Raw genomic sequence first — 24612 nt, forward strand, 5'->3', positions numbered from 1 at the left:
CAAACTTTCCTGCTCCTGAGATGCTGCTCGGCCTGCTGTGTTCATTCAGCTCTACACCTTGTTACCTCTGATTCTCCAGCATCTGCAGTTCCTACTGTCTCCAAAATACATGGGAGGTTTGGCTATTGTTGTACTGCAGGAAATGAAGCAGCTGATTTATGTACAGCAACCTCCCGCAAGCAGTGTGCTGTAATGGCAAACAGTCGGAGGGATCTTGCCTGAGGGATGACTGTTGGCCAAAATACTGGGGAGAGCCCTATACACTTCTTCAAATGGTGCTGTGAGGTCTGTTACCGTCACCTGAGGCAGCCTACATTTTGTCTGAACAACGACAGTGCAGCACTCCGTCAGCAGCACGCCACCGTGTCGGCCTGGCTTTAGCGCTCAAGCCTTTGGTACAGGACTTGAACCTGCATCTAGCTGACTCCGAGGGAGCTCCATGCTGACAGAGTCGTTGCTGACCTGTGAATGTACATGAGCACACGCTGAGAGCAGCATCGATCTAGTTCTCTTTGCAGTTTTGCAGGGACGGTATCGACATCATTTTTCGATTCGTTTGTCATTCTTCAGTCGTTTGGTCAGATGTTCCATTTAAGCCTCATGAATTTGTGAATTCTATCCCTGCAGATTTGCACTTTTTACAACAGGGGCCCTGGCCGCTATGGCAACTGCACCTACAAACATGAATGCACTAAGCTTCACGTCTGCCTCCACTATGTCCAGGGCTCCTGCAAATTTGGGTCAAGCTGTAAGCGCTGTCACAGTTTCAGTGACAGCAACAGCGCCATGAGCCTGGAGAATCTGAGATCTGATGTGGCACAGAACCTGCAGCAAACGTACCAGAACCTGTTCAGCATCAAGAACTACACACCGCCTGATGGGAAAGGTAAGCGAGCAATTTGTCCCCCTTTCCTGGCTGCCGCCTTATCAGCTTTGTCCAGCTACTGTAAGGTCACTACAACCAGAGCCCTCTTTGCGTAGAAGGCCCGTAAAATAATGGAGCCATGATGTGGAATGTTAGCCTTTATTTCGGGCGTGCTGTGATACAAAGAAGACGTTGTGTAAACTCCTGTGGGACCTGGTCTGGGAAGGGGGTGAAGTATCGATTCACTAGAATCATCTTCAGGCAACAAAGGGTTAATGGGGAAAACCAGCTGCTGAGACTGTTCTTACATCCCCGAAATGTTGAAGATTAAGGGGCGCTGGTTGAGGGATTTAAGATGATTAAATGATTTGATGAAATTATTTATCCTGAAGGAGAACTCTACAACAAGGGGGCAAACCTGTTCTCTGGTCCTTTAACCAATTATTTTAAACCCGGTTACCGACAATGGGAAAACTTCTCTTTATTTAGTCCAATACTCACCACTCCTCTGGTCGAAGGAGAACAATTCCTCCTTCTCTGACTTTGTTACATAGCAGTAGTCCCCATCTGTGGTATCATCCCATGACATGTACTCTGCACCCTGTCCTAAGGCCTGTTTAATGCCCACTTTAAATGTGAATTGAAGGGCACAGCATAAGATGAGAATCAGGTTGATGCCAGGAAGCGCTTCTCAATTCGAAGGGAGAGCAAGAATCTGGGACATGGTTCCCCCTCTCTCCTTCCAGAAAAACACCCAGTGGATGTGGACTGAAATGAGGCAGCCACATTTAATATACAACTCAGCCACTGTCTGATAGTGATACTGGAGCAAGCTCAAAGAGTTGAATGGCCAGCGGTTTAATGTTCAGAGAAAAGTCGATGATCACGTCTTTCAACTTAATAATTAACACTTGTAGAACATTGGCAAAGCCTTGGATAGAGTTCAGAGTTTAGACGACCTGGGATGGTGCAAGGCTGCGTATCTTCACAGATATATGCAGAGACTAGGAACTGTTCCCCTTAGACTAGGTAAGAGTAAGCTGGGATACAGTAGAGTAAATAAGGAGAGATAGGTTGCAATGGCAAGAGGGTCAGTATCTGGGGGACACAGACTTAAAATAATCAGTGGAAGAGCAAAAGGGAAGCTGTGGAGAATCTTTTGTATATTTCTGCACAGCAAGTTGTTATGATCTGTGATGCACTGAAAACAAACCAGATTCGGTCAGAACGTCCCAAACAGAGTTACTGCAAGTTACAGCATGTGGCGTGACTTCATTATTCTGGCTCCAAAAATGATGTGTTCCCATGTAGAAAAATGGAGCTGATTAGCACGGAAGTAGATCCTTGGGTCCAATCTGTCCATGCTGACTAGGTATCCTAAATTAACCTAGTCCCATTTGCCAGCATTTGGCCCATATCCCTCTTCCTATTCATATGGCCCTCCAGATGCCTTTTAAATGTTGTAATTGTACCAGCCTCCATCACCTCTTCTGGCAGCTCGTTCCATACACGCACCACCCTCTGTGTGAAAAATGTTACCCCTTAGGTACCTTTTAAATCGTTGCCCTCTTACCTTAAACCTATGCCCATTAGGCTCCCCTACCCTGGGGGAAAAGACCCTGGCTATTCACCCTATCTATGCCCCTTGTGATTTTATAAACTCCTATAAGGTCACCCCTTAGCCTCTGATGCTCCAGGGAAAATAGCCCCAGGCTGTTCAGCCTTTCCCTATAACTCAAGCCGTCAAACCCCAGCAACGTCCTTGTATATCTTTTCTGCATCCTTTCAAGTTTAACAACATCCTTCCTTTTACAGAGAGACCAGAATTGAATGGAGTATTCCAAAAGTAGGCCTACTCTGTGTTTAACCAAAACCTCTGCTGAAACCCCTCAGGCACAACATGCTATACTCATGTTCTCAGTCAGCCTGAGCTTGTCAGTCGACAAATTGATGTTTTACTGACTGGTGGCTTCTGAACTGGGTGCTAGGGATTATGCACCAGAGTTGCAGACATGGAACATAGAACATATATCCACTATTTGTATTAGATGCTGGTGGCATTTTGAAAAGGGTGATCCCATGCCAGAGGTGCACTTTTCTGTGTAAGTCCGCCCACAATTTTTGGACAATTTTACAAGACTTCAAGGGTTGTCTTAAATTTCACCGTCCACAGTAGTTAGAGTCCCAGAATGGCAAAGATTGCGAGAGTGTGGGGAAAGAGCAGACTGATTGGATTGCTGTTTCTTAAGAGTCAGCTTAGGTACATCGGGCCAAATGGCCTCCTTCCGTCCTGTATGATTCTTAAAGAATGAACTTGCCAATCAGCTTTGAACTTCTGTGACCGGGACAACGTGGAATTCCTCACAGTGACCCCCAGATGGTTGGGGCAGTTCACCTCAATAGCTAACATGAGAATTTGACATTGTGCTTCGATCTGCCACCCGCAGAAAAGTCACCCCGGACCCGACTATCCTCCGGCAGCTCCAGTGGTGATATGGACAGCGAGGAGATCTGCCTGTACTTTGTCCGGAAGAATTGCAGCTTTAAAGGTAAAAATCCCAGTACAAACAATCTTCAAAGGGCAAAATAAAACATTCCTCACTCATAAAACATAGCTGACAAATTCAGTTTCCAGGTAAAACCGGGACCTAAAATGTGGCTTCAGTTGACTCAGGCAGCCCTACTTTCATGCTTTGGATTTTACGGCAGGAGAGAATTGATTCTAAGTGACATTTATAAGTCTGGCTTTTGAAACAATCTAAAAAACAAGTTTTTCTATAATTGAAGCAGCAAAGGTAGCTGAAGAACTTGACAGGCTAGGCGCTGAAGATTAATAGAAACTAGATCAATCACTGACCTTGGTCTGGTAAGCTAACCAGCTCATGCCCAGTTTTCAGGGAATGTCTCTGGTTCAAAACGCTCGAGGGAAGGATAAAATAGGAGCAGAAACAAATATTAACAGACAGCCTTCTAAATGGAACACTGCTCAGATGGGCAAGTCGCCAGAATTGGAAGGAAAGGACATTGTAAGGAAGTTAGGAGTTTATTCTGTTCATCATCCAGATGAGCTACGTATTTGAATATACTTATTATTTAGTAACACAATTTGCAGTGTTTCTGATTATTACAGTTGCTGCATTGCTACCCTCATTGCTTCAATAAATCGGCTCAAAGATTGGCTCCAGCTTGTGTCCTCCTCAAGTGTTAACTATCTTGGCAACTGTAAGCTTAACAAAACATCCCCGAGGACATGTGTGAAGATTGTGAGTGTAGAAATTTGCCTTTGTTTGTAACGCGTAAGGCTGATTTTAAAGCTCTGCTTTGTATCGTTCCTCCGAAAGTGCAGCATCGATTATATGGAATGCCACCTCAGTCTTGCAATAATGCAAGTAATGTTCAGCGAGTGCAAATGAATTCCTGAACACGAGGAACGCAGAGCCACTTACATGAGCAACCAACACCTCAACAGTTACAGGCCATCTGAGGCAGCCCATTATTCAGTACTTTCTGTTCTCAGTGTGATGCATCCTGCCACCTTCTTGGCACTGTCATGTGTGAGAAGTGTGCTGGAATGGGTGATGAGATACACAGTAACGCTAGCTGAGATGCAAGGGAGTGATCTGCAGACTATCTTTTGCCTAAATGGAGTGTGTGGGTCAAACAGCCATCTTAAAAGCTGCATTCCAGTTACTTTATATAGGAACTCATTGAAATTTGGTGCGTGAGCGAGCAAATTGAACAAATTCATGTTAAAGTATTTATCCATTACAACCAGTTGTATCTTTCAAGGGTGTGACACTGGAGATAACCCGCTGCTGAGAAATGCATCGCAATTAGTTTGTATATATGTAAAATAGCATTTAGATGTTTGAACCCAAGCCCAAATGCAGACATTTACTGCAGACATCATACTTTATTACAGAAGTAAAATGTCGAGGAAGTGTGAAGCGCCTCTGACTTTCATCCTTAAAGTATCAAGCCCTTGACACTCTCTTCCTGTCCTGTTCAATACTGTTTTTTAACTGTTTGGGCTATTGCTATGTTACTAGGACATGGACAACTGTTTCTGTTCTGATGAGCTGAACGTTTCAGCTCCATCTTGGATTTAACTGGCCTCTGAACACGAAAAATGGGTGATTTGCATGGTATTTCCAGTGCCCCTGAAATTCCAGGGGATAGGGTACTAGTGGGTTGGTCCAGGATGGCAGGGCAAAACTAGCAGCAGCAAATGATTGGGACATTGGCATTTCCCACGCTCTTTGCAGTCAATGTTGTGAGGGTCTTTCTCACTTTGTAAGATTTTATTCCAGTACCCATAGTTTTTCACATCAAACCCAGAAAGAAGATCAGACAGTAAAATTAACAATGCTTCATTCACAGTACCTTGGTAATACAGAACGTGAATCTTGCTGAAAGTTTTTCATCTTGCACTTTAACAAACTTAAACAAACCCTTTAGTCCAACTCATCTGCACCGACCAGATATCCTAAACTGATCTAGTTCCATTTGCCAGCATTTGACCCATATTCGTCTAAACGCTTCCTCTTCATGTACCCACCCAGATACCTTTTAAGTGTTGTAATTGTACCCATCTCCATCACCTCTGGCAGCTTGTACCATAGACACACCACCCTCTGCGTGAAAACGTTGCCCCAAAGGCCCCTTTTGAAACTTTCCCCTCTCACCTTACACCTATGCCCTCTAGTTTTTGACTCCCCTACCATGGGAAAAAGACCTTGTCTATTCACTCTATCTGCACCCCTCATGACATTATAAACCTCCACAATGTCACCCCTCAGACTCTGAAGCTCCAAGGAAAAAAAGCCCCAAACTATTCAGCTTCTCCCTGTGGCCTAAACCCTCCAACCCGGGCAACATCCTTGTAAATCTTTTCTGAACCCTTTCAAGTTTAACAACACCCTTCTTATAGCAGGGAGGCCAGAATTCAACACACTATTCCAGAAGTGGCCTAACCAATGTCCTGTATGGCTGCAACATGATGTCCCAACACTTGTAACTCAGTGTTCTGACCAATGAAGGCAAGTATGCCGAACACCTTTTTTCACTATCCTGTCTACCTGCGACTCCACTTTCAAGGAACTATGAACCTGCACTGCTAGGTCTCTTTCTTCGGCCACACTCTCCAGGACCCTACCATTAATTGTACAAGACCTGCACTGATTTGCCTTTCCAAAATGCAGCACGTCACATTTATCTAAACTCCTCAGCCCACTGGCCCAGTTGATCAAGGTCCTGTTGTACTCTGAGATAACCTTCTTCATTGTCGACTACACCGTCTACTTTGGTGTCATCTGCAAAATTACTAACCATCCTCCCAATATTCACATCAAAATCATTTATAGAAAAGTCGAAATGCAGTGGGCGCAGCTTTATTATTTATAGCAGTTATTTAATAAACAGCAATAATACAACCTTAAGGACAGACTGTCTATAACGCACACAGCAAAGTTTGCTTATGCCCTTGGGACCATTGAATCCCTGAAGCGTGGGAAAAGGCCATTCAACCTACTATGTCCATGCAGAGCCTCCAAAGAGCATCCCACCCAGACCCACCATAACCCCGCATTTCCCTTGGCTAACCCACCTATGCTGCATTCCCTGGATGCTAAGGGCAATTTACCATGGCCAATCCTCATAACCTGCACATCTTTGGACTGTGGAAGGAAACCAGAGCTCCCAGAGATGCATGGGGAGAATGTGCAAACTCTATACAGACAGTGACCTGAGGGTGGAATCAAACCCAGGTCCCTGGTACAGTGAAGCAACAGTGCTAACCACTGAGCCACTGTACTGTTCCCGGTGTGAGGCTAGACACTGTTAAGCATTCAAGACAGAAAACACCTTCCCTTAATGACTGTAGCCTTACTTTTTCCTCCAGGGGTTCAAGCAGATCTTCTTTATATCCTGACTTTTGGCAAAATCCAAAAATCTCAGTACCTTTTCATTCTCCCTTCCCCCCCAACCTCTCACCAACACCCCCACCCCTCCCCTCCCAACTCCATCTCTAACTGTGTCTCTGGTGCAAAAACAACTTCCTGATGTTTCAGTTTCCCACAGTCTTTCAAGGTCTGTCTGAGCAGCTGTCTTCTTTAACTCTGGCCCTTATCTCAGTGAAAGTACACTGTCCCAGTCAGCCTTCTCAGCAATTAACTTAACAATATGCTTGTTGTCGGTGTTTTAAATCAAAGTCTGTTCTTTGAGTAATCCAGCATTTTTTCATTCATTGAGAAGTTATTAAAAAGTATGTAATCCTGTGGATGAAGTGTTGAGAAGGCTGTAGTTAGATTGCAATCATTTGCTCAAGACAACGTAAACCAATTTAATAACCAGACAGAGCAGTCTTTTTGCAGAAGGGTGCTGGTTACAGATTGGGTGAAAGAACATAGAGAATTGGAGATGCTTCCTGTAGTGATTGTAACGAGGTCAACCAGACTCTGAGTTCCCTGATTGGGGCTGTTAATCTGGTCCGATCAGGGAGCCCTGGCTGACAGATATAAACAGGTGGGTCAGAGGTTCTGCTCACTCTGAGAGCTGGCTCTGAGGGAGTTGGGTCAGTGTCAAGGACTCTCCACGTGTCAATAACGGGTGACTTGGTGACAGGATACAGGGCTCTGTGGGTGTTATTTGACTTTCTAAAGCATGTAAATGTGACTTTATTTGAAGTAATCTCCTCTTGGTTTCTGTTGCCTTCAGATCAATGTAACCGGGTTCACTTCAAGCTCCCTTATCGATGGCAGGTTCATGGCGAATCTTGGCAAGATCTCCCGAACATGGAGCAGATTGAGAAGGATTACTGCGATCCCAATAAGACCAGGTGCACTCTGATGTTTCAACTCGGGTCGCTTCACAGTAGCAGAGTCTTTGATTAATGCCCAATTATACCATTAATGCAAATCTAGGATATTTGATGCAGCAATTCATGGGCAAGCCCTTGGATTATTTCATTTTGCATTACCTCCTGACCGCGACTGGGTAATAACAGTGACTTCACTACGAAAGGAACTCATAGTTTTAAGCATCCTGAGATATGGTGAGGATAGCAACAGGCACTACATAAATGTAACTTGCTCCCTGTTAAGAACATCCAGTGCTTGATCAGGGGCTCAAGTAGTGAAATCATTAAAAGCAATGTCACAAAATAAACTGTCCAGGTGTTAATCACAGTGAGGTTGCGATATGAAGACTAGAATATTTACAGGAGTGATATAAAGTTCTGATTTGACCAGCCCTACAATATTCGTGCTCAGTTCTGGCCATCAAATTGAGCCTTAATGCAGTTGCAGCAGAGATTCTCCAGAAGGATAACAGGGCTCTCAGTTAAACTGAGAGAACTGGTTACATTGACTGTACTTACAACCCTAGCGCATGTGTGAGATTGAGGAGATCCAACTGAGGTGTTGAAAATGATCGAAGGAGTTGATCTGGTGGACCTTGGGTTTGTGGGGACGGTGTGGGGGAAGTATACGGAGGTCCTGTGGCAGTCATTGCTGCCTTGGTACACCCACCCTTCATTTTGCTCCTACTGCGTGAACCCCCAGGGTCTGCGTGCAACAGTGTCTCCTGGGACTGGAAGTCAATACATCAGCGAGTCGATTGGTGAGTGCAGACCTCTGAGTGGCTTTTCTGCAACATAAAGGGACCTCAAAATGTTAGCTGTGGACCCCACTTCATATCCAGTCCCCACTTTGGGAAGCCCTGGTCTAATTGAATTGTACAACGTGGGGCTGAATGGTCCACCGTTCCTATTGTTTAGTAGCCAAAAATACTTAATTTGGTCTCTTCATGGGACAGGTCTGAAAGCACGATCTTATTCTATGTTGAAGCTCTCTTGGACAGTGAGGCAGGCGCAAGCCCATGAATGAAGAGTTTGACCGAGTGACACTATCTTATTCCACCTTCTATAATACAGCATTAGTTCTAATGTGCAGCCAAGCCTCAGTAATCAGTAGTTGGTAGCTCTCAGCCAAGAGATTGTGGCTTCCTGACTTATCCTAGAGGTTTGAGTACAATCTCTAGGCTGACGCTCTCATTGAAGTGCTGAGGGAGTGCTGCACTGTCAGGCTCTTGCAAATGGGACAATAAACCAAGTCCCATCTGTCCTTTTGAGGAGACACAGAAAATATTATGCCACTGTTGCAAAGAAGCACAGAGGTTCCTCTGATCCTGTGGCCAAAATTTACCCTTCAATCAATGTCAGTGAAAACAGATGATTCAGTTTTTTTCAATCTCATGGCTCCTTTTGTGATCCTACTTTGCATAAACTCACTTCAGAAGTACTTCATTGGCTGAAAGATCAATTTGTAAAGGCCTACCAAAAGCTTCCTCAAAGAGATGTGTTTCAAAAAAGCACCGTAAAAAAGGAGAAGGTTAGTGAAAAATGCCCAGGCATCTTAAGAAATAACTGCCTGTGATGGGAGTGCAGGACACATAAATGCTGAGAATTGGGGGAAATTGCAGAGATCCGAGAGGGAAACACAAAGATGAGAAATTTGAGTTGAGCCCCTTGAGAAATCATTTCATAGAATCACTACAGTGTGGAAACAGGCCGCTCTTCAGCACAACAAGTCCACACTGACCCTCAGAGCATTCCACCCAGACCCATCCCCTTATAACCCACCTACTCTACACATCCCTGAGTGCTACAGGCAATTTAGCCTGTATGCAATTTAGCATGGCCAATCGACCTAGCCTGCATATCTTTGGACCATGGGAGGAAACCGGAGCATCTGGAGGAAACCCACACAGAATAGGGGAGAACGTGCAAACTCCACACAGACAGTCACCCGAGGGTGGGATTGAACCCAGGTCCCTGGTACTGTGAGGTAGCAGTGCTAACCACCGAGCCGCCATGCCGTCCCTAATCAAGAGCCATTACAGAGGTGAGGGGTGAACTGGACTTGGTGCAAGTTAAATTGTAAGCAACCCAAGTTTTCGAGGAGTTGAAGTTTACGGAGGGTGGAGGCAGAGAGACTTGCCAGCTGGATAAAGAGCCGACACATAAATAAGGAAAGAAGCTGTGCAGCCGTTTCTGGTCACAATTCAAGAACGCTCCATTAGATACTCTGGTTTGATCACCGAAGGCCACCGATCAGTGTCCAAGCCTGCCATCACCAACACCACCACCACTTTCTCAGGCAAACTAGAAATGTGGCCTCACCAGTGGCATCCATACTCCAGGAACAAATATATCAAAGACATAATGATGGCAGTGTCTCAATATGATCTTGTCCTGTAAAACGCCTGTAGATGATAGATAACATGATGAAATACACTCAGAAACACCAAGAATGCTGGAAACGTTCAGCAGTCTGTGGACAGAGAAACTGAGTTAATCTATACCTACTTGGCGACAAACTGCAGATTATTAACTAAATTAAGGCCGGAGGCTTTACCTCTGTGTCACTCCATCGATTTCCCTGTCCCTTGTATTCACAACAGAGCATATGACTGTGATCCTTACAAGCATTTACCCATTGACATTGGTTATTAATGTTTTGCCCAGTCTCCCTGTGACGGTATCTGTCTAGTTCTAGTGTAAATATGTTCCTCCATTTCTGCTGTTCTTATTGCAGGTCCTCGGTGATTAATTTTGATGCCATGGTAAGTGGCTTGAGCCAGGTTAGGCGCCTATCCACAGCATCCTCAGTTACAAAACCTCCACATTACATCCTGACCACAGAATGGCTATGGTACTGGAAGGACGAATACGGAAAGTGGATTGAATATGGGAAACAAGTGAGTCTTTCGGGTTTTTTTTAAAAAGTGACCTTTAACATCAGACCCTCCTGCAGGTTAACACTTTAGTTTTTTTCCCAACAATAACTGCCAGATTGGGAGGATCATGGAGGACTGGAACTTATACTGCAGTTGTCTAAAATTTGGTTTACTAATAGCAGCTTAGTCTTCCAGTATCTGAACTTCACTGAGGAGGGAGACACGTTGCTGAAGGTTAGCATTTTCCACTCCTCAGGACCAATGCAAGAATGCCAAATTTCAAATAGTCACAAGAAGGGATTGTAACTGTTTAGCATGTTGAATCTGATTGCTGGAGTCATTGCCTTGGAGAAAGTAATAGGCTCCACAGCCTTTAAGCTGTTTCAAAAAAAAACATGATGTTTGAAAATTTTCAGTTTGTTTGCAGAGAACGTGTGAACTATGATGGGCATAAATAAGCCCCAAAATGAGCTTGAATTATTCACTTAAATTGTTTATTAGTCTATAAGTTTTGATTGGCACTCAGCGAGTGCCATCCAATCATGGGCTCATACCTAACACTGAAAGATTTGCAAGCGTATTGTTAAGGGTTAGTGAGCAAAGTCTGTAAAACCTGAGTTGACCTTGATTTCAAGCACTGCATTCAGTTCTGACCATTGCATCTCTGGAACCCTGTACTGGCTTCAACTGGGGGTACATCACACATTCACCAAAAAAGATACCTCTGCTAAAGGTAAGTGGCAGGCGCTGCATAGATTAGGCTTTTACTCCCTTGAATATAGAAGATTAAAGTATGATCCAACTGAGAGTTTTAAAATATTTCAAGTATTGGGAACAAAAACAGAAGTCGCTGGAAAAGCCCAGCAAGTCTGGCAGCATCTGTGAAGAAGATAATCAGAGTTAACGTTTCAGGTTCGGTGACCCTTCCTCAGAACTAGCATTGGACCTGGTAGATAGAGAAAAACATTATTTAGATAGGTTTTACAGACTTTGCTCACTAACCCTTAACAATACGCTTGCAAATCTTTCATTGTTAGGTATGAGCCCATGATTGGATGGCACTCGCTGAGTGCCAATCAAAACTTTGAACAAGGGGTCACAAACTTAAAATCAGATATAGGCAACTCAGGGTGTCATCAGGAATCATTTCTTATTGTCAGTCTGGAACTCTCTTTCCCAATTCACTTCCTCCCCCTGGTGGTGTTGGGCAATCAGTTGAACAATTCAAAAGTGAGATTGTTATAAATGATACAGAACCCTGAAATTGAGTTAAAATGCAGGTCAGCCATGAAGCTGTTCCACCATTCAATCCGATCGAGGAGCTGAAGGACCTCCTGACCCAACGCTGCAATTTAGCTATTTACAAAAGTACATTGAAGAGCACTACACATGCAACCTTTGATGTGCAAGCTGTCAGAGTGCCAAGATATTGTACAGAGATCCACAGAATCCTGCTATTGCAGAGTGTATTGTAAGTTCCTATCAAAATAACATGAACCCAATGGCCTGCAACATATATCTCTGTGTATAGCTGTCCCAGGTGAGTGTTGTTACCTAATGCAGCGCAGAAATCCAAATGTTGTGTCCAAGTTATGTTGCTCCTCAGTTAAACTGTGTGAAAATAATGTTCCCCATGTATTGCTCACTACTGAAATCCATTGAATGGTATGAATTGTTGCAATAGCCATGTAGTAAACAGGACTAGACAATGACATAAATATGTAATGTTATATTATCTTACCATCTCCGCAATGTTGTGTTATTATGTGGAAATCTGTTTGGTATATTACTACACCTTGCAGTGCGGCTCAGTCACATATTTATGTCCATGTTGTTCATTCTAATGTCTGATATTGTGTATGTACACAAATGGTCAGTTTAAGAAAATGAGTCTCGATGGTAATGTGGCTTTCTTTACTTGCCAGAAGTGATAGATTGAGACTCATTCAGGGCAAACATAAAGGAATATGTTCATACCTTGCATCTTTGTTTGAAACACCCTAGAGCTTGGGGAAGCCTGCATTTCTCCACTATTTTCCCCATGGCAATGCCTCAAGCAGTTAGTGGCAACTTGTCAACCAATCAACACCCCTTTTATCCTCTACTATAAACTGTTGTGAGTGTTGGTAGTTTGGCAGTCTTGACTGGTGCAAAAGGAATCGTCTCTCCTCCCAGTAAAATTCACTTCCACTTCATTATCTGTTGTTACCAGAAGGAAGTCCACAGAACCTCCTCCTGGAAGGCGCAAGGGTGAGTTTACTGAGGCTGTGCCTTTAGTGTGGAGCCTCACTGGGCAGGGGGAGCTAAGATTGGATTGTGTAACCTCAATTGCTGAAATTCTGACTGACTGGTTGGATTCTCTACGACAGGAAGGGCTACACAGTGCTGCCAGCACGACATCCATTAACCTGGAGAAGGCGTATTTGGCAGACAGCAATGGGAATGTGGAATTCACGGCTGGAAAGCATCAATATGTGCTGAGCTTTAAAGGTACAGTGTTTTTAAGAAAACTGGTTTAATAATCTGACACTCAGGAAAGGTCGGTAAGAAATCTGAAAATTACAAGTGTTTTTTTCTTTCTTGGAATAAAAGATGCTCACTGTATTCTACCTCTCCTCTTCTGCCACACCTCCCCCCATCTCTCCTCGCTCTGGTCCAGAAATGTGTCAGACGAACACACGTGTTGGGACTCAGAGAGCTGTCCGGAGGAGACCCAAGTTCATCTCTGAGCAAGATTTGGAGAATCAGATACAAAAGTAAGTAAAGCCTGTCAACAGCCCCAGCTTAAGGAGGCTTCTTACTCTGTGTCATTGTGGAGATAAGGAATGTCATTGGGCACCATCTCAGCTCTTCCAGCAAAAAAGTGCAGTCTCTGTTTGACATTGATCCCATTGACCAAAGAGGCTCCCAATCCCAGATAGTTTTCTGTTACTTTCAGAAAGCAATTCAACAAAACACTCTGGCCCTGTTGTTGAAGCGATACTGAAGAATTTCTAGATATTATCTATAGTCAAGGCAGGTAGAGGTGTTATTATAACCCCGGATTGGGTCGGACATGAAGTCAGGTCTCCCGGAACTGGCATAAGGACAATGCCACTGCACCACAAGGACCCCTTTCTAGTGTCACTAGTGTGGTTTCTGCACAGAACTTGCTCAGTTGCCATATTTCAGCTTTGGAATAGCCGAGCTGTTCTCACACAGTGCAGTACACTGTCAATAGGGGGCAGCTTTACATTCTCTGCAGCTTTTTCAGAGGTTGAGTTTTCCTCTGTGATCCATGCCTTCATCTGGAACATTTTGGAAGGGCTATAAAATCCCTGTGACTTATAACAGCCACCTGCAAATCAGAAAGTAATGCTTACCAATTCCCAGTGTTATTGACTGCAACTGTGTCTCACTACCTCCAGTGGGATTACAGGACAGGCATTTGGGGCGTCAAGCCCTGATGCAGTAAGGAGCAGAGACTCAGATTTGACAGTCCTGGGACCAACTGGAGGCCCCTTTAAATGTATGTAATTATTGTTTGCCTATGGGTGCAGCTTGATCTACTGAACTCTGAGGTCTTCTCACTGACAGCAACTCAGACCGAGAAATGTCTTTGTTATTTTTGTGTCTGTATCCCTGCACTTTGAGCACCCCAGCCTACTCAAGAGACCCATCCCCTCCACGTCCACACACACCACCACCCCCCCGCCCCCCATTCCCCGCCAAGAGGACCCGACTTCCAATTTTCACTTGGGTTGCACTGGGTGAAGTGTTAAAGTGGGCTCGTGGCAGAAAAGGGCCTTTGAAATTGGCCTGTGGTGTAGTCAGAGATCCCACTATTTTGGGTGGAGACTGATGCTCAGTGCCACAGTAAGGTAGATTTTTAAACAAGTCGTGTCATTTATTAAATGGTGACTGTGGATCAGTGGGCAGCACTCTCCTCTTTGAATCAGAAGGTCATGGATTCGAGGCTGCCCCCAGAACTCTGAGCACAAAACCTAGGGTGATGCTCCATGCAAATCAGAGGGAACGCCGCTGTCAAGGGTGCTACCTTGCAGATTCAAAGCAGAGGCTCCATTTATCCTCTCAGGTGGCTGTAGTATATGGTATACGCAGGAGAGCAGGCACCTAGAGTCATGGTGTAATACAGCATGGAAACAGGCCCTTTGGTCAAATTGGTCCTTGCTGACCATGGTGCCCACTCAGCTAGTTCCAATTGCTTGCATTTGGTCCATATCCCTCTAAATCCTTCTCATCCATGTAGCTATCCAAATATTTTAAAAATGTTGTACTTTCTGTGGCGGCCCACTCCATATATGCACCACTCTTTGTGTGGAGAAGTTGCCCCTCAGGTCCTTCTTAAATCTTCTCCTTCTCACCTTATACCTATGCCCTCTAGTTTTCAACTTGCCATCCCTGGGAAAAAGACTATATGCATTCAGCCTAACTATGCCCCTCATGATTTTATACATCTCAATAAGGTCACCCCTTATTCTCCTATATTCCCAGGAATAAAGTCCTATCCTGGCCAACCTCTCCCTATAAGTCAGGTCTACCAGGCCTGGCAACATCCTCGTAGATCTTCTTTGCACACTTTCTAGTTTAACTATGTCTTTCCTATAACAGGATGACCAAAACTGTACACAATACACCAATGACTTATACAGCTGTGACAATACATCCCCACTCCTGTATTCAATACCTTGACCAATGAAGACCAGCATGCTAAATGCCTTCTTCACCAACCTGTCTACCTGTGACACTGCTTTCAATGAACTATGTACTTGTACTCATAGGTCCCTCTGTTCCACAACACACCTCAGGACCTTACCGTTTACTGCATAAGTCCTATCTTGGTTTGACTTTCCAAAGTACAACATTTCACACTTATCTGTATTGAATTGGCATTTGCCAATCTTCAGCCTACTTCCCCATCTGATCAAGATCCTTCTGTGATTTTTGATAAACTTTCTTGCTATCAACGATAGCTCCTAACTTTGTGTCATCTGTAAACTTACTGATCGTGCCTTGTACATTCACATCCAGATCAAACATGTAAATAGCAAATTACAAAGGTCCCAGCACTGATGCCTGTGGAACACCACCAGTCACAGGCTTCCAGCCCGAGAAACAACCTTCAACCATCACACTATGCATTCCTAACGCTGAGCCAATTTTGAATCCAAGTAGCCAGCTCTCCCTGGAACCCCATGCGACCTAGCCTTCATGACTAGCCTGCCATGAGGGACCTTGTCAAAGTCCATGTAGACAACTTGCATTGCTCTATCCTCATCTATCCTCTTAGTTACCTCTCTAAAAAACTCTAAAAGATTTGTCAGATGTGACTTTCTGCACACAAATCCGTGCTGACTATCCCTAATCAGACCGTGACTATCCAAATGTTGGTTGATCCTGTCCCTCAGCATCCTCTTCAATAACTTGCCTACCACTGCTGTCAGGCTCACTGGCCTGTAGTTACCTGGCTTGTCTTTGCTACCTTTCTTAAACAATGGAACAACATCAGCTACCTTCCAGTCTTGCGGAACTTCACAAGTGTCTAAAGATGAAGCAAAAATCTCTGCAAGGGCCTCTACAATTTCTTCCCTAACCTCCCACAATGTCCAAGGATAGACTCGATCAGGCCCAGGGGATTTATCCACCTTTATGTGCTTTAAGGCTGCAAACATCACCTCTCTGGTAACATGTATGCGGTCCAAAACGTCCCACTTGTTTCCTTATTTCCTTAGCATCCATGAGTCTCTCCTCAGTAAACATAGGAGAAATATTCATTACAAATCTCCCCAGCCCCTTGTGGCTCCACACTCAGATCGCCATGCTGATCTTTAAGGGGACCTGTTCTCACCCTAGACACTGGAAGTCTCCCCGATCTCCCATATTCTGCAAGAGGAGCGTGTCACTGCCCTAACTGCCACCCCTACTGCCTTCAGTCCAGACAGGAAGAAAGCTGAGTTAAAGAACCCTTACCTACACTCACCTGTACCCTTCACAGCCTCCTCACGCCAAAACCTCTCAAGCAAAGGCTTCAACACTTCTACTCAAATGCTGACCCACTCTCTTTATGGCAACTCCCTTGTATACCTTTATCTTGCCAATTGTCCTTCTCACAGTTTTTTTTAATTGCAAAAATATACTTTGGTCAGAGAAGGAAACCTTTTTGTACATACACAGTTAATGCAGCCATTCTGATCTGTACTGTCATTACTTACAGAAAATGAAATAAACATTGGCGTTCATCTTTCTCTATATTTACATTAACTTGCATTTTGCATTTAGCTGAGGCATCAGCAGGGTCTGGTTGTTGAATGGACAGAGTGGTTTCTTTTTGGTCAGAGGTTCTCTCTGATCTGCCGTACAGTCGCGATGACTGTGGTGATGTCTCCTGGAATTTCGTTGTGATGACTCTAAACTGGCCTCTGACTTGCTCCCTGCTATGGTTATCCGGTCGTTATCACATTGCTCTTTGTCGGAGCTTACTGTGTGCAGATTGGATTCTGTGTTTTCCAAATTATCATAGTGACCGCACTTCAAAAAGCATTTAATTATTTATAAAAGGCTTTGGAACATCCTATGGTCATGAAAGGTGCTGTACACAGCAAAGTTTTTTCTTTGTGACAGTAACCAATCAGTCTTTTTAAGTGCAGCTAATCCAAGCTGCTTTCTACTAATAGATGATTTTTACCTTTGGTATTTTGATTGTTGTTTGACTCTGCAGCGAAGCTCTGGTGAAGTTCAAAATATCTAATCTCTGGAAGTCTCTCCATAGTCCCCTCTGCATCTGAGCATGCAGTACACTCCTCAAACCAAGCTCTTCCACCAACCCTTTAGTCAGGTGGCCTAAAATTTCTTTGTGTGGCTTGTTGTCTAGGGACATTTTATTATATTAAAGGCACTACACAAATGCAAGTTAGTGTTAGAATCCAGTGTGGAAGCAGGCCATTCAGCACATTGAGCTCACACCAACACTGCAGAAAGCCACCCAACCAGACCTATCCTATTCCTGTAACACTGCATTTCCCATGGCCAACCCACCTAGCCAACATCCCTGGATACTATGGGCACTTTAGCATGGCCAATCCACGTCTCTACACATTTGTGGGAGGAAACCCACACAGACATGGGGACAATGTGCAAACTTCACAAAGACAGTCACCCAAGGGTGGAATCGAACCTGGGTCCTCAGTGCTATGAGGCAGCAGTGCTAACTACTGAGCCACCATACGCCCCCAGTCCAGTCTATGCATTTTTGTTACTGAAACGCTTTCTTTTCTCAAATAATGTGGAATGCATTGCCAGAGAGGGTAGTGAAGTCGACTGCATTAGGGGCACTTAAGCAGCTATTAGATAGGCATATGGATGATAGTATAAGGTAGTGGTGGAGGTTAGACAGACCTTAGGTTTAGGGTAAAAGTTCAGCACAACATCATGAGCCGAATAGCCTGTACTGTGCTGTACTGTTCTATGTTCTTATAATCCAGGTCATACTTATTGGGCTCTTTGGTAAAATTATTGGTTTTGTCGCGATAGCTGATGCGGGAGGCATGACAAAAATTCTACAACTTCACTCAGGAAATGTGTCTAGTACTGTTTAAAAACTCCTGTGTTGACCCTGAAACACAACCTCCCTCTCCAGTCCAGCAAAGATTGTTGATAGAAACCCTTTTTAAGAAAGGTTGATGTTTCTCTCACACCTCTCACGGCTTCAGTGCATCCCAAAGTCCTTTATGACCAATGATGTGTAGTTTCTGTCGTAATGTAGGAATCGTCGCAGTCAAGTTGCAAATATGTCCAATAACCAGCCATGTGACATCGACCAGATAATTTTTTTTTGTCAGGGTTGAGGAAAAAATGACATTCAGAAAATACAAGAAATAGGAGCAGGAGTAGACCATTTGGCCTCTTGAGCCTGCTCTGTCATTTACTACTATCATGGCTGATCTTGGACTTCAACTCACACTTGCCTGAAATCTTCACGTTTCTTGCGATTCCCCAAGGGACCAAAAATCTTGTCAATCCCAGCCTTAAATGCATTCAACAATGAAGCATCCATCACCCTCTGAGATGGAGAATTGCAAAGACCGAGTGAAGAAATTTCTCTTCATCTCAGTCCTAAATGATCAAATCCTCACCCTGGGACTGTGCCCCAACGTTTAGATTCCCTGACAAGTGGAAGCCATCCCTCGGCATCTATCCTGCTAAACCCCCTCAGAATCTAGTCCAGCTCAATGAAATCACCTCTCATTCTTCTAAACTCCAGAAGATGATGGCCCAATTCACTTAGACTCTCGATGTAGGTGAACCCCCTCTCATCTCCCAGATTTGGTACTCAATACTCGAGGTGTGGACACACCAGGGCTCTGTACAACTGTGGCAAAGGTTTATTTACTCCTGTACTCCAATCCCCTTGCAACAAAGGCCAACAGACCATTTGTCTTCCTAACTGCTTGCTGTACTTAAGTGCCGAGCTTAAGTGATCCTTATATGAGAAACATCCAAGATTGCGTGAACATCAACCTCAACAAAAATGTCACACCTTACAAAAGATTGAGAAGAAACTGGAAAGAGGTGCCCTGCTGTTTGGAGTAGCGGTCGTGGGAATGTCAGATTCCACCTGAGAGGTCAGAGGAGTCTTCGGTTTAATAGCTTGTCTCGGAGGGTCAGCATCTGTGTGTTTGTCACACTGCACTGGATCATAGGCGTAATTTCTGTGCTCAGGTCACTGGGATGACACTTGATGACTTGCATCCACTGTTTGTTTTCATGGCATCAAAGTGGGGGGTTGATAGTGCATGGACTATCATTAATGTACGGTTGACCCTGCATTGAATCATCCTTAATGTCTGAAAGGTGATTTCCGAATGAAATTTTTCTATTTTCCAGCCAAGGAAAACCTGGACAGTCAGGCAACACTCAAGGAAAATCCGTTCCAGCCACCTGGGATAAATCGCTTGATATAAGTCTGGAATTTAAGGTAAAATGATTCAGCTGCCAGTGTTATAGCATGTGGAGAATGTTGTTTTGCCAGAGATACACTACTATATGCCAAGTGATGCTGTATCAAAATCTTGACTCAACTATTTCAAAGGACACTTTCAACATAACCGAGTTACTGCCTCAGTCATAATTGCTAAACATTCATAAAATATGATTTTCATTTGGAAATTCTCCACTGAGATCATTCAAAAACCTGACTTGCTAAAATTTATTAATTATTCCTTAAATTTAGCCCTTATCTTACTCAGCCCATCTCAAATTTGACCCATAGATAATGGGAACGGCAGATGCTGGAGAATTCCAAGATAATAAAATGTGAGGCTGGATGAACACAGCAGGCCAAGCAGCATCTCAGGAGCACAAAAGCTGACGTTTCGGGCCTAGACCCTTCATCAGAGAGGGGGATGGGGAGAGGGAACTGGAATAAATAGGGAGAGAGGGGGAGGCGGACCGAAGATGGAGAGTAAAGAAGATAGGTGGAGAGAGTATAGGTGGGGAGGTAGGGAGGGGATAGGTCAGTCCAGGGAAGACGGACAGGTCAAGGAGGTGGGATGAGGTTAGTAGGTAGATGGGGGTGCGGCTTGGGGTGGGAGGAAGGGATGGGTGAGAGGAAGAACCGGTTAGGGAGGCAGAGACAGGTTGGACTGGTTTTGGGATGCAGTGGGTGGGGGGGAAGAGCTGGGCTGGTTGTGTTGTGCAGTGGGGGGAGAGGACGAACTGGGCTGGTTTAGGGATGCAGTAGGGGAAGGGGAAATTTTGAAACTGGTGAAGTCCACATTGATACCATATGTCTGCAGGGTTCCCAGGCGGAATATGAGTTGCTGTTCCTGCAACCTTCGGGTGGCATCATTGTGGCAGTGCAGGAGGCCCATGATGGACATGTCATCTAGAGAATGGGAGGGGGAGTGAAAATGGTTTGCGACTGGGAGGTGCAGTTGTTTGTTGCGAACTGAGCGGAGGTGTTCTGCAAAGCGGTCCCCAAGCCTCCGCTTGGTTTCCCCAATGTACAGGAAGCCGCACCGGGTACAGGGGATGGTGGGGTCGGATTGTAAATGGCGAAAGTGTCGGAGGATGATGCGTTGTATCCGGAGGTTGGTAGGGTGGTGTGTGACAATCTGACCCCACCACCCAGGACATTTTTCCATCCCCACCCCTGTCTGCTTTCCGGAGAGACCACTCTCTCCGTGACTCCCTTGTTCGCTCCACACTGCCCTCCCACCCCACCACACCCGGCACCTTCCCCTGGAACCGCAGGAAATGCTACACTTGCCCCCACACCTCCTCCCTCACCCCTATCCCAGGCCCCAAGATGACATTCCACATTAAGCAGAGGTTCACCTGCACATCTGCCAATGTGGTATACTGCATCCACTGTACCCGGTGCGGCTTCCTCTACATTGAGGAAACCAAGCGGAGGCTTGGGGACCGCTTTGCAGAACACCTCCGCTCAATTCGCAACAAACAACTGCACCTCCCAGTCGCAAACCATTTCCACTCCCCCTCCCATTCTCTAGATGACATGTCCATCATGGGCCTCCTGCACTGCCACAATGATGCCACCCGAAGGTTGCAGGAACAGCAACTCATATTCTGCCTGGGAACCCTGCAGCCATATGGTATCAATGTGGACTTCACCAGTTTCAAAATCTCCCCTTCCCCTACTGCATCCCTAAACCAGCCCAGTTCGTCCCCTCCCCCCACTGCACCACACAACCAGCCCAGCTCTTCCCCCCCACCCACTGCATCCCAAAACCAGTCCAACCTGTCTCTGCCTCCCTAACCGGTTCTTCCTCTCACCCATCCCTTCCTCCCACCCCAAGCCGCACCCCCATCTACCTACTAACCTCATCCCACCTCCTTGACCTGTCCATCTTCCCTGGACTGACCTATCCCCTCCCTACCTCCCCACCTATACTCTCTCCACCTATCTTCTTTACTCTCCATCTTCGGTCCGCCTCCCCCTCTCTCCCTATTTATTCCAGTTCCCTGCCCCCATCCCCCTCTCTGATGAAGGGTCTAGGCCCGAAACGTCAGCTTTTGTGCTCCTGAGATGCTGCTTGGCCTGCTGTGTTCATCCAGCCTCACATTTTATTATCTTCAAAATTTGACCCATACTCTCTTTTGATTGGATACATCCACATCTTAAATTCTACTAATCCATCTCTCCTTAGACTTTTTAACATTAATTCTTTATTTCTACCTATTAAATACCTGAATTCTATTCATTCACTTATAAAATTCACTTAAGCACTCAGGAAATTCATACAATCTCCTTGGAATTAGTGCTATTACTTCCTCTTTAACTTGTGCACATTTGTTTCTTGAAATGCAATTAATTTGCTCCCAATCTGTCCTCTTTTAGCATTATAATTACTCCTTGCAGTTTACTCTATGAAGGAAGGAATGCTGTTCACTCACCCTGAAATTAGATTCTTAAAATAATGAGGTCTCTTTAAACAAATTACTTCTATATCCACTTGAGTGACTAGTGGAAGTTTCGGATCAATGTCTCATCTTAAAGGCCACACCTACAATTTCTGAAGTGGTGTGAATCTAAAGTCTTCTACCTCATGAAGGGGTCTGTAGAAGGGAGGGTGCTCATTAATTTTAAGAGCCAGGTTTGGAAGATGGAGGGAAGTGGAGTAGGGAAGTGAACTCAGGAAGATGAGACTTTGGAAATTGGAAGTGCTATGCGAGGGCTTCAGGACCCTGCAGCAACATTGTGATGATGTCACGAGGCTGCACCTCACTGAACGTAAATGGCACAATGTGGGCAGAGTCTGAATACTCTAAAAGAATCACATTAGAATGGGACTGTCTGGAAGACTCACATGAGCGTATGGACATGTACAAATGAAGAAGATAGATTCATTCTTGCCTAATGTAACTATAAATCAGAGCTTGGAATATCTACGAGTATCATGCATAGCAGTATTTAGTATGAAAGTATAATGATTGTGTTTCTTTTAAGTCTAAGCCCGAAGACACTTCTTGACATTGCCTTCTCCTCGATCACTCTGTCTTGAACCCAAACTCTTTGTATGGCTTCAAACCACACCATAAAAGAGCAAGGTTAGACATTACTAGTTAGAGTGTAGAGCTGGAAGAGTTTGATGAGCTAGGATGAGTGGATGGTTTGTTAACAAAGGCCCGGATTTGGATCCAAAGCTTCACAGGGACACCAGAAGTAAGAAAGCAGGGATGGCATCCAGACAGTAGAGGACAGCACCCAGAGCTTGTATTCACGGGAGCTCACCAAGAGCAAACAAGATTTCTGATATCAAGCCATGTAAGTGAACATTAAGACAGGTGACTGATAACTTGGTCAAAGAGATCAATTTTAAAGATTGGAAAATGAGGAGAGATGTTCACAGAGGGAGTCCAGAGCTTGGACTGAAGACATAGCCATCACTGCGATGAAGGAAGTGGAGGAGGCACAAGGAGTACAAATTGGAAGAGTGCAGAGATCCCAGAGAGTTACTGCTTTTGAATTCTGAATATGTCAGGCCATGTGTATTACTGGACATTGATAAGGAAAAGGGATTATAGGTATGTTAATCTGCAATAAATATTGGATAAGGCAAGCTGTTTGAATCAACAACAGAGTGGAACAACATTAATTCAGCAGCATGGTCATCTGACTGAGGGAGACACAGCACTGAAGATTTTAACACCAGGAAAAGTTAACATGTTTATATGCAGAGCAATTTTAATGGAATCAAACGGAGGCTAACGTTTGGTGACATTTCAACATTGCTGTATTTGAATGTGCTCTGTCCCTCGTACTCTGAAACTCTGATCTCGATTCATTGTCTCTGCAGCTGGTTCAAGTGCCCGAGTCTTCAGAGGAATATAAACAGGTGCAGACCCTCTTTCAGAGGACCATGAGGAACAGCATCATCCAGAAAATTGAGCGAGTCCAAAACCTGGCTCTTTGGGAAGTCTTTCAATGGTTTGTAAAAGCTGCACCATCTTTTTTTAAGGATCTGTTTTCTTCCAACCTGACTTGCAGCGGTGAGACAGTCTGTGTGCGTGTGTGAGAGAGAGAGAGTTTAGGTGTGTGTATATTTGGGGGTGTGTGCGTATGTGAGAGTTTATGTACATATGTGTTTTGGGATGTGTGCGTGTGTTTTACACATGCGTATGTTAGTGTGTGTGTGAGAGTTTGGGATCGTGGGGGTGCTGCAGGAGAAACAGTCTCCTTGTTGCAGGATGATTATCTTGACAACACAGGAAACACATCCTCCTTTCTTGACTCCACATCCCAACCTCACTCCATATTTCTCCTCCACCCTCAGACCCCGTCCTGGCCTCCCCAACCTGACTCCTAATCCCTAATATGCCCTGACACTCCCTTCTCCCAAACTTTCTTCACCCACTATCCTGACCCCATCATCTCCCCGAGCTCCCCCATTCCTCAATTGCATCCACCCCACTCATTCCTTTCTCTTCTTCACTTCTCCTCTGGCCCCCATCACCCTCTCCTCCTCCAGAACAAGGAGGCACAGTTTTAAAATCACAGGTCTCCCTTTCAGGATGGAGGTGAGGAGACTCCCGAGGGTTGCGTGTCTTTAGAACTCTGCTGCAGAAGCTGTGGAAGCGCGGTCATTACAGTTTTTTCCGTAGCTGGAAAGGTTCTTGTGAGGAAAGGAAATTGAGGCTTTTCAGGATAAACATAGGATTCGAAACACAAACAGATTGGCCATGAGTTTAAAGAATGGTGGAGCTGCCTTAAGGCCAAATGGCCTATTTCTGCTCCTTTCTTGTATGTTGACGTGATCTCATCTACTGTTCTTATACTTCTGAGACAGGCAGAAGGAGCAGATGAGGAAGGCCGGCGGTGGTGCAGAAGTGGCTGAGAAGCAGCTTTTCCACGGCACAGATCCCAAATTTATTGAGGCCATCTGCCAGCAGAACTTTGACTGGAGGATCTGCGGAGTTCATGGAACTGCCTACGGAAAAGGTACCTGCATGTTTACAAACCAGTTTGTTTTTGTGGCCGTTGTATGTTGCCA

General features: G+C 44.8%; 1 protein-coding gene across 1 annotated transcript in view; it reads left to right on the plus strand.

Moving 5' to 3' along the window:
• Nucleotides 1–24612, plus strand: part of LOC125454489 (protein mono-ADP-ribosyltransferase PARP12-like) — a 33641-nt gene that overhangs the window by 5592 nt on the left and 3437 nt on the right. Inside the window, exons 3-11 of the mRNA XM_048535334.1 lie at nt 628–886; nt 3313–3414; nt 7580–7700; nt 10459–10621; nt 12970–13090; nt 13260–13356; nt 19484–19574; nt 23419–23549; nt 24409–24560. Of these exons, the coding sequence (XP_048391291.1) occupies nt 628–886; nt 3313–3414; nt 7580–7700; nt 10459–10621; nt 12970–13090; nt 13260–13356; nt 19484–19574; nt 23419–23549; nt 24409–24560 (1237 nt within the window). The remainder of the gene's footprint in view (nt 1–627; nt 887–3312; nt 3415–7579; nt 7701–10458; nt 10622–12969; nt 13091–13259; nt 13357–19483; nt 19575–23418; nt 23550–24408; nt 24561–24612) is intronic.

The sequence above is a fragment of the Stegostoma tigrinum genome, chromosome 7, assembly GCF_030684315.1.
Source record: "Stegostoma tigrinum isolate sSteTig4 chromosome 7, sSteTig4.hap1, whole genome shotgun sequence".
Taxonomy (NCBI): Eukaryota; Metazoa; Chordata; class Chondrichthyes; order Orectolobiformes; family Stegostomatidae; genus Stegostoma; species Stegostoma tigrinum.